This window comes from Lupinus angustifolius, chromosome LG17 (assembly GCF_001865875.1).
Source record: "Lupinus angustifolius cultivar Tanjil chromosome LG17, LupAngTanjil_v1.0, whole genome shotgun sequence".
Taxonomy (NCBI): Eukaryota; Viridiplantae; Streptophyta; class Magnoliopsida; order Fabales; family Fabaceae; genus Lupinus; species Lupinus angustifolius.
The window spans coordinates 7,032,020-7,051,063 of record NC_032025.1 but is presented as its reverse complement, the minus strand read 5'-3'; the positions used below and the strand labels follow the sequence as shown (position 1 = coordinate 7,051,063).

The window sequence follows — 19,044 nt, the reverse complement described above, 5'->3', positions numbered from 1 at the left end:
ACTTATATTTTACTTCTTGTTATAGACCTAGGTTAAGAAAATCATTTATTTGTTTTATATACTAGACTTTTTCTCAATACATCTATGCTTATATTTTACTTCTTGTTATAGACCCTTATAGGTTAAGATAATCATTTATTTGTTTTTCTTCCACAAAGGGAGATATGAGCTAACTCATACCTACTTGATAAGTAGGTAGGAGTATATACATCAAGTTCTTTTCAGTAGATCTAGTATTCAAATCATAACATGTGAACAAGAAAAAAAAATTAGTTGTCTTATTGAGATTTGAACTTGTAAGAAAGAAAATAGATTTACGACTAGAATAAAATATACAGTATTACATGCCAAAGTATTTGATTATTGGTGAAAGATCAATATAGTTTTAACGTCAAATTGAGATTAACTAACACAGAAATAAAGTATTGGTTAGAACTTTACTTTAGTCTTAAGGTAATAAATATGAATAGAGGTCGACTCCTACTAAAGGCTAAGCCTACACAAACAAAAAATACTCGTCTAATCATGTCAAACAATAGGTCTTCTATTGAGCTTAGACAAATATTTTCTATCCACGAATAACCCATGGTTTTTTGAATGGGCCCAATCAAGGTCAAATCCCATTGGTTATCTCAAATTGCCATCTCAATTCCCAACAAAGTATGTACTGGACATAGATAACATGTGTCAAGAATCAACCATTTGTTTAGTAAGCTGGTGATTGTTGGGATTAAATCAATTGCTCACAAATCCCATAAGAGAAGATAATATCATTGTGATATACTTCCTAGAATACAAATATTATCCGATCTCAATTGTAAAATAAGTTGAAGTATGTATGTGGAAATATGTATCAAAATATCATTACTTTTCATATTTATACATAATTATCCATTTATAAGAATAGTAATAACACTTTATTCAATGTTATAATTATAATATATCTATATATATATATATAAATAAAAGATCTCAACATAATATGAGATTTTCAAATTTTTATAGTTACATAAATAAATCACATTGAGCCTAAAGAAAAGCTTACAAAAAAATGAGGTTGATCTTGATCGTAAGGAGACCAAGTAAGAGATGACTCAATTGAATCATGTATGATGTACCACAACAAAAAATGCAATCTTCAATGAATACGAATTTTGTATCCCGAGGAAATTCTACCTACAATTGGCTGGCTCATCTACGATTTCGTGGAAGGAGTGCACTCACATGGATTCACTAAATCCCGGAAACGATTTTCCTATCCTTATTAAATCCTGTTTATCTTTTCATTTATTTTATATTTACCTATTTATTTAATCAACAGCTCATTTCGTTAGTTGTTTAAATTAAAAAGTATCTAGGAAACTAATTAAGCATAATCAAGGAAAGAGATAATGTGTGGCAAAAAGACTTGGGAATTAGTCCATGTTAGTACATATGAATTAATGAGCACTTCAATAAAACTTTAAAATTGATGACCTGCAACGCATTCTTAATTAAACCTATATAGGATTAGGGACTGTAGTTAGCTTATATAGACCCGACTTAAAATATGAGCCGGAAACTAAACAATAATGCTAATGCTAATGCTTGATTACTTCCAAGACCATCATAGACGCCTCCTTTGATACAGTGAATAGCCAACGAGGGCAGACACTAGAAATGTCCATAGAACCTATTCAAGTGTAAAATAAACAAATTTATAAAAACAAGATGGAAGTGAACAAGTGCTTTGAGAATAGGGATCTGGGAATACCGTATTTATAGCAAGCCACTTTTCAAGCCTTCTAATCCTGGATTGCATCTCCTCAATAATCCCTTCAATTGGAAGGACCACCCTATTTGATGAGGATTCTGAAGCAGTGCTATATCCCTGTTTATTCCAGCGTATATACGCCAAATGATAATGCCCAGAAAAGTTAATATTACGTGTTTCACAAAAGTAAAAAAAGGTTTAATAAACTAACTAGTGGTATAAGGCCCTACTAGATCACTATATAACGTACTATGTCAAAGATCAAATGTTCAATTCTTGGGAGCGACAACTATTGGGAGGGGCAATCACACAGCCTAAAGGGGATTAGTTCATTACCCATAGGGTGAGAGGATACCCTTTGTTATACCAAGAAAAAGCAAAAAAAGGTTTGCTACAGTTAGTAATGCAGTAGCTTTGGATCAATGAAGGATAACAGTGTATGTAGGTGCGCATAGCATCATTAACATGGAAGAAAGATAGTATTGAGAAGAAAGGAGCAGATCCCTAGTTGTTATATAGTTTAGGATTGAATGGATCATATAAAGAGGCTGTAGTACCCCATACCCATACGCTCTTGACATTGCATTTTCTTAGTTTTACTATTATATGCTAAGAGATATGATGCATCAAAATATTGATCATTATGCCCCAAGTCCACAATATATATGCATACTGGTTCATTAATAAATCAAACTTCTCCTAGGCCTATATCAACCATCCTCACTTGAAAGATGCAGGAATCCCACAAGTAATATAAATGAAGATTTTCATTAGTCTTTCTGTTAAATTTAGTTTTTAAGTGTGGCTGTATTCAAAGAGTTTCCATACAAGTCACGCAAAAACTAATGGTGTTAAATGCTTAAATGGCTAGTATTGATAAAGCTCCAAAATAATAGAGACTAATATCTGTCCAAAAGTAAAGGCTACCTGAGACTGAATAAATTCAACAATCTCTAGCAGCCTTGATGATTGTTGAGAGTGAATCCCACCAGAAGTTCCTTCTGATGCTGGAAGTCTTTCCAAAACTATTTCAAGATAACTCTACCAAAACAACAAACAAGAACAATAATAAGTAGACCATAACCTATACAGACATCATCACAGACTTGATTGATGCAGCACCTGCAATACACACTAGACAAAAAGAGAACTAAAATAAAGCAAGTGGATACCTTGGTAGTATAAGAACCATCCAATTTAAGCATTGAACCAGCTGCTGCCACTGCATCTTTATCAACTCCCTTGATCTGAATGTAGGGGCCAGATATGTCTTGTAGATGATCGACCTCAATCAAAATCTACCCCAAAGAAGAAAAAAAGTAGCAAAAAAAAAATCAATGACAAGTTACAAGCTGATTACAAGAAATAAGCACAGAGGTGATCTTGTCAAGTGACCATCCTCCTGCATAATATCATGAATACCACGACTCAATATTCCAACATGCATATACAACAAATTTGAGAAGCGTAGCAAAAAGAATTGAAGGAATTGGTATGACAAGTTAACAATATAACTAATCAGAAAGTAATATTTGTGGTAGCTGCAAATGAGCTACTATAGTAGTATACTATATCCTCATTCATCAAACAAGAATGCATGCATTGCAAATTTAATGTTTTGTTTTTATCCAAAAATCATTTTAACAATGAGGCCATAGTGAATATATAATTTTTAATACATCATCACTTTTAATCCATTAAATACATCACCCCCAAGGAAGACATTTTATTTTTGGGTTACTTTAGTGCAATGCTTAGCAAAACCAATTTTAATAAATATACTAAGAGATAGGAGCGTAATATAGTCAAGCAATTACGAAACTTTTAAGTAATTAATTATTTTAGTGCACACAAAGTTAAGGAAATAAGAGCGATTTCTCAATCACAGTATTTGTATATATAGAGGTCTAGCTGTTGTACAATATTCTCTCTGTCTCACATCTCTCCCTTGTTTTCCATTCTCTCCATAAAACTATTATTTTTAAATAATATAGCTTTACATAAATACCCAGTTCTATTATAAAAGAGCGATACTCAAATAGACTTGAGGATATTCATCAGGAAATCTACACTTGTCTCACCGACATTCATAATGTGTGGTTAACAATTCAATTCAAGAATTCATGAACATAGATCCAAACTTGAGTTGAAATGAATAAATCTATTATCAAATTCAGCTGTAAAGAAAATCCCCATAGTGCTCAGATCAGCCAAATTTAGGTTCAGAGAAAGAAAGGAAATCAGGAATGGGTTCATTTCGGCCTTGTAACTTCTATCAATTAGTTACAGAATATATGTATTTTCAGCTAAATGTGAGTAATGAGAAAAATCATCTGACCTTTCCATCCTGATAGATGAATGCAGACGCTTCAATATAAGCAACTGCTTGATACCTGACAGAAAAGTGGTACCATATAATAAATCAATAGTGATAACAATGCATAAAAATGCCAACTAATAAAAAACAGAAACCTGCAACAGGTATCTATTTGGTTGGGTCAAATATCGGACAACAGACATCCAACTTGTGCACATACCAAATACCGAATTAAATAGATTTGAGTTAAGTTACACAGACATCCCCTGAAGTTTAGTGAAATTATACATAGTACCCTCCATTTTTATACCTGCACAAACATCCCTTAACTTATATACATTCATTACACCAAGTATCTCTCCAGGGGAGTCGAGTGTAAGTGTAAAAAGAGGTTACCGTTACCACTATATGTCCATCTTCATTTTTTACCCTCACGTTCTTCTTTTGAATTCCTAATACTGTAAAAGGACAGCAGGTAACAACGATATCCATCCCACATGCAGGACAAGAAAAATATATTGGACTTAGATTGAGAATGTAAAAGAAATATAAAATTAGCCTTAAGCTGTAGACAGATTTAGGACCACATTTTCTTCACTTTTCCTACTTAGGTTCAATGGCAGTTAGGCTTGGTGAAATGCAATCTGCAACACTAGACTCTGGTACACAGATTTATTGTCTCCCAATGTTTGAAATGTAGATAAGAAACATCATTGATATAAATACTTACCCTTTTCTTCAAGATAGGACAAAATCAACAAGATGTTGCTACCACAGAGTTTCTCACATAGTCACATCATTAATTATTCTTAATGCATTGGTAGCTCAAACACCAAAACTTCATCTATAAAAGATAGCAGTCTTATATTTACTGGAGATCTAAAGATGGAAAATATTATCTGTTGTATTAAATGTGACTTACCCAAGATTAAGAAGACCAGCAACTGTACTAATGCTAATATCAAAGTCCACTTTAGGCTGAATGATGAAGTTCCCTTCCCTAATAGGCTGACAAGTGCAAAATAATATTTTCACATATGATAAAGCATCAAAATTGAGGTAGTAACTATAAGTTGATATATCGAGCCATGTAGGTATCAGCAAGCAACTGATGTAGTTAAGAGAAAAATATTGCCAACCTCACGTATCAGCAATGCAAATCTGCCTTCACATATTCTTACTCGAATGCAATCACTATCTGTCAATTGCCCATTAGAAGGGATCCCAGGAAGCCTTACATAAATATCAATAAATTTCTGGACAGAACTGCAAAATTTTGCTGGATCAAGAATTGCAAGAATATCTTCATAAGCTACCTGTTGTATTTTGCTATCTTCAGTAATCATGTTGAACAGAACCTTGTTAGATAATATGCTTTATAAATACAGATAGATGTCTTACTTTCTCGTTACTCTTCAATACAAACAATGAACTCTCAGGAGAAAGCACAGGGTCAAAGTCATTTCGAATTTTAAGCTGCAAAACAATAGTAAAAGGTAACAGTCATACATCCATCAATTCTCCAAAAGCAACTCCCTGCTATTTAGGATAAAACTATATTGAAAGGCAACACTGCAACAAAAGGGACTTAGGTGGAAGCATAAAATAAAGACTGAATTATCAATGTTAATTAAAATCCCTGAGTTTTGTACTGTTACAGTACATCAGTAATCATGCACGGAAACTTTACAAACCATGAAAACTTTGCAAACCAAAGCATTTCTCAAGATTTTACAGTTACATATTATTGTAATGTAGGTAGAGATCATTATAAAAGGCAAGGAATGTAGTACTTCACATGAAAATCTTCAATGGTTCAGACAGAAATATAAAACCACCAAAACTATTAAAACCATTACTTCCTGATCAGTGTTAAAAGATGGGGAAGAAAAAGCATGCAATCTGGTGCACTAACATGTGCATGAACTAGATGAGGTTCAATGTGTTGCTGGAACATAGGAAACACAGTCGTCGTGATCTCATTTTGGGCAAGAAAACATCCTACTCTGCTCTTATCCCTTTGAACTCGTGAAATCAAATGTGAATGAACACCTCCCACCTGTTTCAAATAAGAAAATGAAAAGGAAGTTACTTCATAGGCTTTCATAGCCCTAAGAAATACAAATAAAAAGTATATGAAACAGAGGCTTTCAAAGATGGATGAAATCTCGATCTTACAACAGCAATCCACAAGTCAAGTGATATTCGGATATCAGGATGCAAAGCATAGACACCTTCAAATATAATCTGGCCAAAATTAACAGATAAACTCTTACGAACCAGAGAGAACAAATAGGAAAAAGAACAAAACTAGCATTACCAAACTATTCCAGCCGGAACCTAATATCATTTACTTTTGGAAAGGTTTCCTTTTGACAGCAAAATGGCAATCCCCGGTTCAGCATTAATCCACCACCATGTCAATACTTAGACCAGCACTAAATTCAAAATCAACTATGATGTGTGTGCAAGTGTATGTATAAAAATAAAACACAATCAAGGACTTACATTTTCTAGTTCCGGTTATTATATTAAACCACAAAATCAAGGTTGTAATTAAGACAACAAATTTCTAGTTTTCAGGACACTGGTTTAATGACTGACCACTCCACAATCTTCAGAAACTTCAAGTTCCTTGAAGCCACTCCGAGCACCACTTTCCACATCAAATATAGGTACTTTTGTTCTTCGGCCATTTCTTATGTCATCAATATTCTGCAAGGGATACAAGAATAAGAAATTAAGTATAGGAAATATAAACTAGACCCATGCACTTTGTTAATTAATTTTCATGTGCTTTCTAGGTTCATGTCATTTTTCCCATCCATGCATCTATACATTAAAGAACTTATATTTTCTAGGAGTTGTAGTTTTGATGGATGTGCTTAGGTTCAATGAATCACCTACATCATGACATCTACAGAACCTATAAATACCCATGTACTAGTGTATTTGTGACAAATTCAAGCAACTTAAGGAATTCAAGCAATTCACATCACTTTTATGTATTCTCTCTTTTCCTTTTCCTATCTAAAGCCCTTCAATTCAACATTAAGAATGCTAAAAGATCCATGAATACAATGGCTGAGAATAATCCAGAAGCTTTGACTAACCAAGCATTTACATCGAATAGGTATCACATTTTTTTGTGAATAAATATTTACCATTAACCAGTTTTGGGTAAATATAGATATTACTATCTTCTGTGAGCAACAAAAAGGAGAAAGCATAGAATTAACGAATTTTAGTATTTTACAATTAACACAAAACAATTGTTACTTTAACTGTTTCAAGATACAACAGGAAAGACAAATCATTACCGATAAAGTTTACAGGTGGAACTAGTTAAAGGGTCCATAAAGTTTTCGGAACATCGCAAATAGAGCCCACGGACCAGAATAACATTTTCATACTCTAAATGGATTTATAGAAAAAATGGTATTTGGTAGAGCCTAATGGCAAATTTGACAGACCAACAAAATTTAGGTTGTGGGAGCAACATGCACATACATATCTAGCATTAAAAATATAATATTTTTTATAAACAAAAATATTCATTATCTATGTGAATACAAAAACTCCAATCCATACCACTAGAACCTGTACAAGATCATTACACATTTACACCAATACTCAAACTAAAACAGTATTGGCTCACATGGATGAAATAAAAAAATTGACACTAGTCAGTATTGGCAAGGCATCAATCAAAATTTTATAAGTTACAATTAATAAATTAAAAAAATTAAAAGAGTATTTATAACCCTTTTTTTAATTATATAATTTTAGTTATCTCCATCTAAATAAATCTTCTTAAATTTAATTGATTACATATGGGCACGGGCATGGATTGCCAGATCATTCGGGATAAGAATTTTGGAACAGAAGGAGCATGTAGTTCCAACCAAGGTAGCCCCCAAAGTGCCAAACCATCAAGGTGAGGGATTTATGGGATTTATGCAAAATGCTTCATATTTAATTGATCATTACCTCAAACCATCAAGGTGGGGATTTATGGGAAACTGAGAGAGTGGGGGGCACTGAATTGGCATGATCTTATTAAAAAGAAGCACCCAAAAAACATCTTAACAAAAAATAGCTTCAGACCAAGAAAAAATGAAAAATGTTGGCTTTTGAGAAGAAATCAATCAATTTATATATAGAAATTTTAAGTACTAATTATTTAGGCTGCTATATATATATATGAATATATACGTATGTATATATATATATAAATATATATATATATATATGTATAAACTGTGTGTGTGAAGTAGCAAAATCTGTGAACAATATCTAGAGTAACTATTCTTTCAACTGCATATAAACTATTCATTCAATTACCTTACCTTTGATAGCAGAGATAAATCAAGTGAGCTGAAGTCATCATACTTAAAATCCTTTACTTGTATATAATAGTTTTCCAGGGAAACTACTTCACAACCAATGATATTGGCCATTTTATGAGCCAAACTAGTCTTTCCAGACCCACTTGGACCTCCTGCAAAGCAGAACTTTCCTTATTGCCTATCTTCTTTTCATAAAAACAGCTGTTACATATATGCTTCAAGATGATGATAGACTGATTCGACAATGTTCAATAAATCAGTAACCAAAAGATAGAGTGGAAGAAAAAGAACTTGTGCCCTGTACACACATTAAATGTGAGTTCCACATAATTATTTGTTATTTTTAATGAAGAACATACTTTTTTAAGCAAATTCAGAAGCAACAAGCATTAACATTTTTACTCACAAAGCCACCCCCTTTTAAAGTGTTAATGTCCAACATTGGTTGAGCATGTACGATGAACTATTTAAAATGATTTGGCAATCATCGCCATATGAGCTAGTTTTTAGGGTGGAGTTCAGTTTAGTTTTTCTAGTATGGTATTGCAGTCTATCCCGATGTTGAGTAACACACAGATATCCAATCCTACAAACTTAACGCTCCATATGTCCAGTCATAGGTGTAAGGGGGTGTTAAGTGTTAAAGTCCCACATTTTTAAGTATATGAGTAATTAACCATTTATAATGATTTGACCAATCCTCCCCCTGTGAGGTAGCTTTTGCAGTGGAGTTACGCCTAGCTATACCAATGTACTTAATGATGCATTAAAATTAAGGGGAAACTACACTAACCTCCCTTGAGGATCAGCTTAATTACACACAGTACCTCTCTTGTTTTAGAAATGTACTAACCACCCTTGACATTTATATTGTTATTACACTTACACCCCTTACAAGCATGTATTTGTAGAACCTGAAGGAAACAAAAAACATCTTAAGCTACTAAGTTAATAAAACAAATGGGAAATTAAAAAAGAAGATAGGCTTGACTGAACGAAATTAAGTGTCCCTCTTGATTAAAAAATTACACTGAACTCTCTTGATTCAGAAGTCACACGGACCTCTCTTGACGTTTTTGTTGTCATTTCACTTGCCCCCTCGAGAGGTCGGTGTAGTTTTTAAGAGGAACTCTGTAATTAGGTCAAACTTCAAGGGAGGTATGATTAATTTAATTAATTCAATTTCCCTTAAAACTAATGTCAGCATTTTAAGAACTAAGAATATTTCTAATCGGATGGTACCTAAGTAGGCCTTAAACTGTTCACTACCTTTTGATTGATTTCAGAGACTGAATGCTGTGACCTATTTACAAGGCCTCGAACTTAAATGGAATTCCATATTTTCACTTATTATGAAATGCCTCCTTATCTAGATTTTGTTTTTCAGAAATTTATAATCAGATATCTATTTATTCCATTTGTTAGATTTGTTTTATGAGGCACAGCTCATTGTGTGCATGTGGCAGAGAAACACAGCAATATATAGACATGTTGAATGGGAAAATGGATCATGCTCAGACTTAGTATGGAGAAAGAGGTGCAAGAGCAAACGTCCATATTACCAATTCCAACTATGACCGGGACACCTTTATTCTCCAACAAAGCCTGGAAGAAAGATAAGTGGTCAAATTTCATGTGATAACATATAAATACGAACTTCCTATGGAAATGTAGTTTTAAAAACTTGAGACTCTGAAGCAATTTCTAAGCTTATCATCCTTACTTGTATTGCTTGAATTGCCAAAAGCAATCCCCTATCCAAGTCATATGAATCAGGCATTGGAGCAAGCCTAATGGCATCCCTGAAAGATGAAGGATCTGTGGTTGCTTCATGAGAGAACTCTTACAATAAAGGAACTCTTATGTAGACATGCAGGAAATTATCAACCAAAATATTAGAAAGAGTTTAGGCAACATCCTCCAATTCAAGGAAAAATACCTAGGACTGAGTTGTCAGGCTGGGAAGAATCTGAAGATATGAATTGCCACATTGCCACAACAGGTTCCATTTTAGATTTTGTTGGAGATCGAGTCCATGGCTGAGATAGATCCTCAAGACTAGTAACAAAGTCAGGAATGACACGAATTGGCTTTGGGGATATGATTGCTGTTTCTTGACTACCAGTCACAGATGCACTCGTCACAAGTGGTGGTGTACTAAGACGGGGTACACCTGCATATGGAAGTCCGGGAAAAAAAAATCACATAATTCACTGTTAAATACAAGTCATCAACAGAAGTAAACTATGGTCATTATAATCTTGATAATAAAGATAATCTCCTAATAGACTGATATGGTCTTAGCAGTGAAGTTAAGGGAAACAGTAAAATTTGTGCAAGGAAAAAAATATAAGTAATATTTTTCATTCATAACCGCCATGCATCATCTGGAATAAGGTTAAATACAGAAGCTAGAGAATTTGGGTTACAACTATTTGAACTAAGCTCAATAGCATAAGGCACTTTCAGAAATTAAAAGATAATTTAACTATTTAATTTTTCACCACATAATCAGAAAACCAGTTGGGCCTTTGTGTATTTCAGTTTTCATAGAATTGGGGCTCCTATCATAGACAATTTAATTTGTGGTGAAACAAATTCTACTGCAGCAGTAATCATCATGTATATGAAAAGAGAACCAAAAAAATAACTGAATTAATTGAATATTTATGAACTGCAAAAAGATAGTGCATTCAAATCCATACTTTTTCTCTCAAGAATCATTTCCAGATATGATTTAGTAATCCAAGGTCCATTTATACCTATCCTCAATGCTTCTGTTCCAACAGTCTGCAGGAAAAAAAATTCTCTCGGATAAGGAGCTAACCATATTATCAAACAAAAAGGGCATATAATCAAAGTAGGCAGCAAGCTTAAAACATGGACAAACCACTAACCAAACAATGTTATTTATACAAAAGGAAGAAAAAAACATTCACAATATGTAAGGAAAGGAAACCCCAAAACTGGAAAAACAGCAACAAAGAAAATACAGTAAAATGCATCAACACGAAAGAGAAAAACAATATATATGTTGGTGGCTATCTAATGATTTTCAGATTAAAGATATGGTTTATGCCATTAGGAACTTAGACTGACAAAATCAATATAAAATTGAGTCATTTTTAAAACTGGAAAACTTTTAAACACCACAGGAATATGGAGACGAAAATGCTTGAAATAAAAAATCCATGCAGTCGGTCAAGAATTAACTTCTCATAAAATTATAACATTTTCATCATCCCATACAAATTTACTTTTCATAAAATTCCAAATTCTAGCAAGGTTGCAAGAATGCATGTTGTTGGAAATAGCAGCGATTAAGTCTAAGTTCATGAAGATGTAGATTCATGTACCTAGGTAGTATTATTTTAAGCTGAATGCAAAATCACTTGAGAAATTCAAGCAACTCACATCACTTTTACCTATCTTATCTTTTTCTTTTCCTATCTAAAACCCTTCAATTCAACACATGTTCATATATTCATGTTCATATATTCCTTTACTTGAAGACATTTTCTCAGTCCTTTCCCATTTCCCATTGTATGAAAAGCATGACCATGCTAAAACTGTGGGTCCCTGTAATTTTGGAATATGGTTCTCAGGGAAAAAGTGAAGAAACTATAATTATTTACATATCATATGTGTGTTCAGAACAAGATGAGAAGAGTACAATCTTATCCATGACACTACACTAGTTATAAAAGAACATGATGAGTCACTCAAAAGTCGAGAATGAGTGCATTCAAGAAGATTTGATTTTAGAAGGGAACATGATCAAGAGCTACAAGAAAAGAAGCTCATACCTTCCTATTAGTTCCTCTCATCACTATGAATGTCTCACCAAGAGCATCAATGGTTTCATAAGACATCGAAACCTTGCCATTATTGACAGTTGTGGATGCACGTTTATAACTAACCACAACAGTATACCCAAGAGCCAACAATCCACCCAATGTCATCCGTCCAACCTGTTTCAACACTATGATCAGAGAAGGCAAATAAAAACTACAAAATGAAGAGTTGTTTCATAAGGCATAATGAAAGTATATTTGAAGGGTAGGAAGAGTAGAAGGAAAACAAACTATGACTAAAATATTTTGGTCAAGCTTAATAACATAAAACACCATGTCAGTGAAGACTCAAAGAAAACCCTTTAATTCGAATCCTGAGAAAAACCAAATCCTATAGCAAAGCGAATAATTCAACATAGAAGCTCTTCTCCCTGGAGATATGTTACATTAAATCTCCAACTCCTGAATTCCCGCATACCTCCATCCTAACAGAAATACATCCCATCATACTTGAAATGAATACAGTGGCATATCTCGTGTTCCCAACATTCACACTGGTCATTCTCACAATATTCACAATCATATATTGACAAAGGTCAATTCTAATCCCTATTCTGCAATACCAACCATACCTCTTGAAGGGTCCCTTCCAAACCCAAAAAAGGATGACAGCCTATATAAAGTTCCTCCTTTTGGTTGACAAAAAAAACAGCAGGCCCCAAAATATTATGCTGTAGCCTCAGGTTTATTCAAATATCAAAACCTTTCCTCAGACAGTATGATATTGCTCTTAAAAAGCTATGATTATTTCTTGAGCTATAAAGAAGGATGTGGAACAATGGAGTGATTTGTAGAAGACAGTGGAATGTGTCTTTGCCGACATACAAGAAGCCATCGAACATACAAATCATGAAGCTGCTGGAATTTAGATGACCGACCTTGAACAAATGTAAATAGGTGATTGGATAGGCTATCATGTTTGTGTGCAAGAAAGAAGTGGTGCACAAGTGAGAGATAGACAGGTAACAAGTGCTGGGCACTTGTAATAGGTGAAGAAGGTTACTGGGCACCTCTGTTAGTTCTTCACCATGTGCAAGGCACCACTTTTGTATATCAATCATGTTGTACTCCTTTTACTTCTTCTTCTAATAAATTTAGTTTGAATAATTACATGTACTACAAAAAAAACAGCTTTTACAATGTAATGTTAATTTCCATCCAGTAATGAAGCTATCCAGCACCAAATGTCAATTAGAGAGGAAATGACTTTTGGTTTAAAATCTCAAAGAGATAACACCCAAGTGGTGGGATGGGCAGAGGGAAGATGATTAGCAAGTCAACTGCTACTTTTGTTATGTGGTCTACAAGTCTTGAGGGGCGCATCTACAATTTCCACACACCCCAGCTTTTCTTTAGGGGGAGGGGAGACTATAAGTTCAGGTCTACTTATTTAATACACTTTTTAGCTGCAATAAGAAGGTTTAAACTAGAGAGATGGAGTCCTTACATCTTTTAACTAAATGCTCTACATATGAGATATCATGTAGTTTAACACAGTTTTACTGTCAAGAAAAAAGGAAAAGGGTACACAAAATATGTAAAAGCATCCTGTATGTTTCTTTTAAACTTTGGTCCTCTCCTTTTTATCGCGCATTAGTCCGTTTTGTTCCGAAAACAAGTTGGCCCTTCCATCCAAAAATCTGTTTCAAGTCTGACTTCTCTCTTCCCCTTCTTCTGCAGCTTTGTTCTTCACTTCTCAGTTCTCACTCTAAATCTTCATTAATAACATTGAAGCTTCTTATCTCAATTTTGCAAAATTAACCATCTAAATCAAACTAAATCAGCAACCTAACACCAAATCAATCTTCTTATAGAACTCTTAAAAGTTAAAACCCTTAAAATCATGAAACCCTAAACCTCAGCAATTACAGCTACGAACTTGATTATTTACTGTTATGTATGTGGTTTGATTCATTTATTTTAGGTTAGCTTTAGAGTTTAACACATGGTATTAACAAATTTAACAAAAAAAAATTGAACAGAAAAACAACAACACTTTAGTGTACTTCAGGGTTTTCGGGATTTTGGTTTTTTTTTAGGTTATTGAATAATTAATTTAGCATTGGATGGTTGGTTTATATGGTTAATTTTGATAAAATCAAAGAGAAACTTAAGCTTGTAAGCTTCATCAATGGCTGCCAATGATTGTTTTGTGGATTCTAGAAGGAAAGAAGAAGGGGGGAGAGAGATGACAGAGTTAACAGATTTTTTTACGGAAGATGACAGTAAGAACAACTTCATAGAAACAAATGTACAGGACCAGATTGAGACAAACAGAAGTACAGGAACAAAGTGAAACTTCATAAAATAAAGTTTTAATAATAATATCAACAGGACTCATTTACCGATTTTGCCTAAAGAGTAAGATGAAAAAGAAGTTATTTCCTACCTCAAATTCTGCTTTAGGCCTGATAATGAAATTTTTGTCCACAATCCTCTGGTCACCAAGTGATAAATAATATCTAATTCCAGACTGCCGCACTTTAATCCAATCATTTATCTTTGCTTCTTCACTAGCCGAAGGCGGTCTAAGGTACATTTCAATAAAACTGAAAGCAAAACAAATTTTCCAGCATAAATATTTTAAATTCTACATATTAAAACTGCGGTAGGAAAAAGCAACAGATAAAATGAACTAGTCAACACCACACTCACTTATCTGTCTGGGATTCATTTCCCTTCAAGGCGGAACTTGAATGTTCATCCGGAGACTGCTAGGAAATTTAAAATATAGTCAAAAGCTTAAAGTTCTATGGGTACCTCAAAACAGTAGCAGCAGTAAAAAAAAATGTAAAAAATGGTAAATTGAGAAAGTGAAGTAACAGAACTACAGAAGTAAAAGGCTAATTAAGAAATGAAAATTAACTTGACAAAGTTACAGGACCCAAAGGAAATGTTGAAGAAGTAAACAGTAAAAAGGCACACACATACATAAATAATATGTGCCCGCCTTATATTAAACCCTCCTTCCTTTCTCTATGGATCTTCCATTTCCATTTTTTGTTTATAGACACTGATCTCGCATTTCTAATAACTCATTAATGCATAACTAAGTCTCTAACCAAATTACCAGAGAAAGGACCAGAAAAGCATTGCTGATGATCTACTATGGACGACACAAAAGCAAGCAATGAACAGTCCAGATTTAACGGAACATGAACATACACAAACCTATTAGATAATTGAATGTTTAGATATCAAAAACTAGCTCAATCTGTTATCCAGCTGAGTAAAGAACGAAAGAAAAAGGGAAGGAGCCCACTCCACGAGGCTTTCAACATTTTTGGAACTGAGCACTAGATAAAGTTCAACAAATTAAAATATAAAAAAATAGCTTTATTTTAACAATCATCATAATATGATTTATGATAGAGCATTATGACACCGTTCGACCATGTAGTCGGCCCCACTTAGTGAGATTAAGGCTTGGTTGTTATTTTTAACAAAAAAACTCTTCATTTTTTATCTTAAAAGTTGTAAGATACATATGGTGTATGAGGTGAAGTGAAGCATGCAGCCAATGGGCTTTCATTAGAGGATGAAAAAGTAAAAAAAAAAAAGACAGCCATGCACCGCAGAGAAAGGAAACCCAACAAATTTAAATGTGATCACTCACCAGGAAAAAATATAGACACTGATTTATAGATGATAGACATACCTCACTTCTGCATTTAACCTTGTAGATTGCCTCTCTAAATGATGACACAAAGCTGTTATTAATTCTGATCTGCCACAAAAGGCAGAGGAAGTAAAGCATTAGCAGTGAAATTTGGAGGTGAGAACGAGAAAGGAACCAACCTGTGCATGATGAAGATCTGGCTCAATGTGCTTCCTAAATAATGGAAAAATGCTATCTATAAGGTAATCCAGTGAACAAGAATCCCCAATGTCATAGCGAACTTTAGAAAGCAAGCTAAAATGAACACCACCGACCTGGTTTATCAATACCTCAAGTATGTATTATTTTTATATTTATCAGAAATAGATAGCTTAAGGAAAGCCATAAAATTATTGTAACCATAAAAATTTACCACAGCAACACGAATATCCAATAAAGAGCGCAGTTTAGCATGCAAAGCATATGTACCATCAACTATTACCTGAAACCAGTTGTGATTAAAAAAATTAAAACAAGGAGGTAATTCAGAATTGCACTCTAAAATTAGCTATGTTACCACCCCAGATGAAGCACTCTTTATTGCTTTGTAGCCAACACGTCTCTTTTGCGGATAGTCAAACACCGGGATTGAAGTGTCATTGCCTTCAGTCAAATCCTAAAAGCAACAGATGTTAACAAAGTCTCAAACAAAACAAAAATCTCAAACAAACCAAGATGTACAACAAATTTGCATTTCCGACTAAAACCAAGAGCTAGTCTCAAACTGAACATACTAACTGACACATAATCTAATCAGTTTAAACCCAATAGAAAACAAATGGATAGTCACTTCACCAGCAGTCTAACATGATAAATCAGTGGCTATTAATGCCTATCTATTGTTATTCTATCCCTTATGGCCTTATTGTTATTCTTCCTTTTCTCTTTTAGTTTTTTGTAATGATGCAGAACAAGGGAAGACTACCTTTTGCTAATGAAAAATAGAAGGCTTGAAAAGACCAAGAAGCAACACACAAAACTCAAGGACTTAATAAGGGCCAGACATGCAAACTCGAACCACCAAAGTAATTATGAAAAAGCCAGACCAACATTTTAGCCATAAAATGGCGGCAGTTGCACAAAGCTCCCACCTAGTGAGATCTGAAGAGGGTAGACCAACATTTTAGCCATATTAACATAAAGAAGAAGGAACTGTGAACCTCAAGATTCTTGATCAGAGTATCAAAATCTATAGAAACCAGATCATTCCCTTCATCAACTCCATCACGATAATTCTCCATGGATATAACAGTACAACCAATAACAGATGCCACCTTTTCTGCTAGGCTTCAGAGACCATGAAAAAACAAAACAATTAAAAGAAAACCAATGCAACACCATACACCTTACTTCACTGAAACAAACTGAAAATAGTATTTTGGTAAAAATATCAATACCTTGTTTTACCCGAACCACTTGGACCACCAATGCCAACTGTAACAAGACTCTCCTTTTTCTCTCGAAGTTCTTGGATAGATTTTACCAACAAATAATAGCCATGATCAAAAGACTGCACCATTTCACCCAACAATTTTATGAATCATGAGAATTAAACAAGTAAAGTTCAATGTAAGGATCATAGATTAATTTCAAAATAGTCAACTCTCAGCTCATTCACTTCTAGAAAGGTTATGGCATCACCAGATAGATCCTTGGAAGTTTTATGTCACCAACTAAGCTAGTGACAACAAATTTAGGAACCTATCTGACAAAGCCGCAATCTTTCAATAACTGAATCCAGTGTTAACTCAGTGCCAATACTATTCAAACTACAAAACATGAATCTTCACATAATAATCAACATCTCTATGGAACGCTATCAAACACACAACACAGAGGTAAGAAAAACAGATAACTGATTATTAGATGTGCTTATCGTTATGTAAAATTATCAAACGCTAACCCTAAAAAGTAAGAGAACAAAGAAAAAACGCATAGATTTCAGCACATATATACACAAACACTAAATTCGATTAATCTAAATCGCAATTTACGAGGAAACGTTGCTTAAGCAGAGTGTAATTGAGAAAATGGAAAATGGAAGAGAAGTGAGGTTGAGTGTTATATATATACCACATGAAGAGGGAGAGATTGAAGGATAGAAGAAGATGAAGAAGTTGAAGGTTGTTGTTGGAAGTAATCGCGACCTCCTTCATGGAAAACTCGCTGAACAACTTCATCATCCATTTTTTCTTCTCCAATTCAACTCAAATGCGTTCTTCTTCTGATTCTTCTTTCCTTCTGAGTTGGTTAGAGAGAATCGATTTTTTGTAAAGTGGTGGAAAATAGTAGTTGCTGCTTTTATAATTTTGCGTTAGTTTAAGGAAAAAAATTATGTTAATTGAATTTTAAGTATTTTTGGAGTTGGATTTTCTGTTTTGATGAGAGTGGGCGTGCCCGTCTTTCCCACCTTCATCTGCACTTATTTGCTCGTTTAAGCTTTTTATTTTCCCTTCCATTCCTTAACCAAAACAATTATGGAATTTATTAAAATTTGAGATTAACGTGAGAGACATCTCCCGTCTCACAATATATAACTCTATCTAGTATTTAATGTTATTGGTTAGAAAAATATTTCTTTCAACTATCCACATTAGATGACACAAGTAATAACATATTTTTGAAATATAAAATGTAATCCTTAATTTTGGAAATAAACATACAGCTCCATGTATTAGGAGAGTACATCTAATGTGTCTCTAATGAAATATTTCCTGACCAATAAAAAATAATGGCACATGGAGTGATACACTTTTGTGAGATAGAAGATGTCTACCCATGTATTAGACGCCTAAATTAAAGGTTTAGTTAAATGACATTTATTGGAAGAGACATTGACATAATATTATACATTATGAGAATAAAATAATTTCTAGTATAAAGAGATAAATTATATTATCTAGTCATTAAAATCATAACATGTATTTTATTTAATCATAACATATTTCTAAAACTAAATAAAATGTGTCATATTTTTACTGGCTAAAGGAAATAAGTTATCTCATAATACGAGGAGATATTTTATTCTCATATATTATACCTAACCAAAATGCATTACACGCCCTTTTTTTAATTTTTTGTGTGTATTGTTTCTTCCTTCTTTATCTGCTTTT

At 33.6% G+C, this 19,044-nt stretch overlaps 1 protein-coding gene across 4 annotated transcripts; it reads right to left on the bottom strand.

Annotated features, from left to right (window-relative positions):
• On the bottom strand, nucleotides 1,379–18,322 carry LOC109331593. 4 transcript variants are annotated; one of them, XM_019566187.1, is made up of 26 exons: nucleotides 18,005–18,322; nucleotides 17,329–17,441; nucleotides 17,092–17,218; nucleotides 16,452–16,547; nucleotides 16,305–16,373; nucleotides 16,072–16,206; nucleotides 15,932–16,000; nucleotides 14,929–14,987; nucleotides 14,663–14,822; nucleotides 12,226–12,390; nucleotides 11,125–11,209; nucleotides 10,359–10,592; nucleotides 10,143–10,237; nucleotides 9,982–10,024; nucleotides 8,420–8,571; nucleotides 6,675–6,785; nucleotides 6,249–6,317; nucleotides 5,986–6,129; nucleotides 5,472–5,546; nucleotides 5,210–5,386; nucleotides 4,993–5,078; nucleotides 4,092–4,146; nucleotides 2,926–3,051; nucleotides 2,681–2,794; nucleotides 1,754–1,870; nucleotides 1,379–1,672 (listed from the first exon to the last, which is right to left on the bottom strand). In XM_019566187.1, the coding sequence occupies exons 1-26, from the start codon at nucleotides 18,116–18,118 to the stop codon at nucleotides 1,607–1,609; spliced, it is 2,856 nt and encodes a 951-aa protein (XP_019421732.1). In that variant the 5' UTR covers nucleotides 18,119–18,322; the 3' UTR covers nucleotides 1,379–1,606. The 4 variants fall into 4 exon arrangements, with proteins under 4 accessions (XP_019421732.1, XP_019421730.1, XP_019421731.1 ...); XM_019566185.1 differs by having other exon boundaries at nucleotides 16,449–16,547; nucleotides 18,005–18,321; XM_019566186.1 differs by having other exon boundaries at nucleotides 14,929–14,984; nucleotides 16,449–16,547; nucleotides 18,005–18,320.

What these genes read in the sequence shown, in the direction of transcription:
- LOC109331593 (XM_019566185.1), bottom strand. Translation starts at nt 18,118, where the DNA reads ATGGATGATGAAGTTGTTCAGCGAGTTTTCCATGAAGGAGGTCGCGAT. An exon ending in AGGTTAAATGCAGAAGTGAG is followed by an intron (nt 14,988 to 15,931) that starts GTATGTCTATCA and finishes TAAATTTCCTAG; the next exon opens with CAGTCTCCGGATGAACATTC. An exon ending in TGAGAGGAACTAATAGGAAG is followed by an intron (nt 11,210 to 12,225) that starts GTATGAGCTTCT and finishes TTTTTCCTGCAG; the next exon opens with ACTGTTGGAACAGAAGCATT.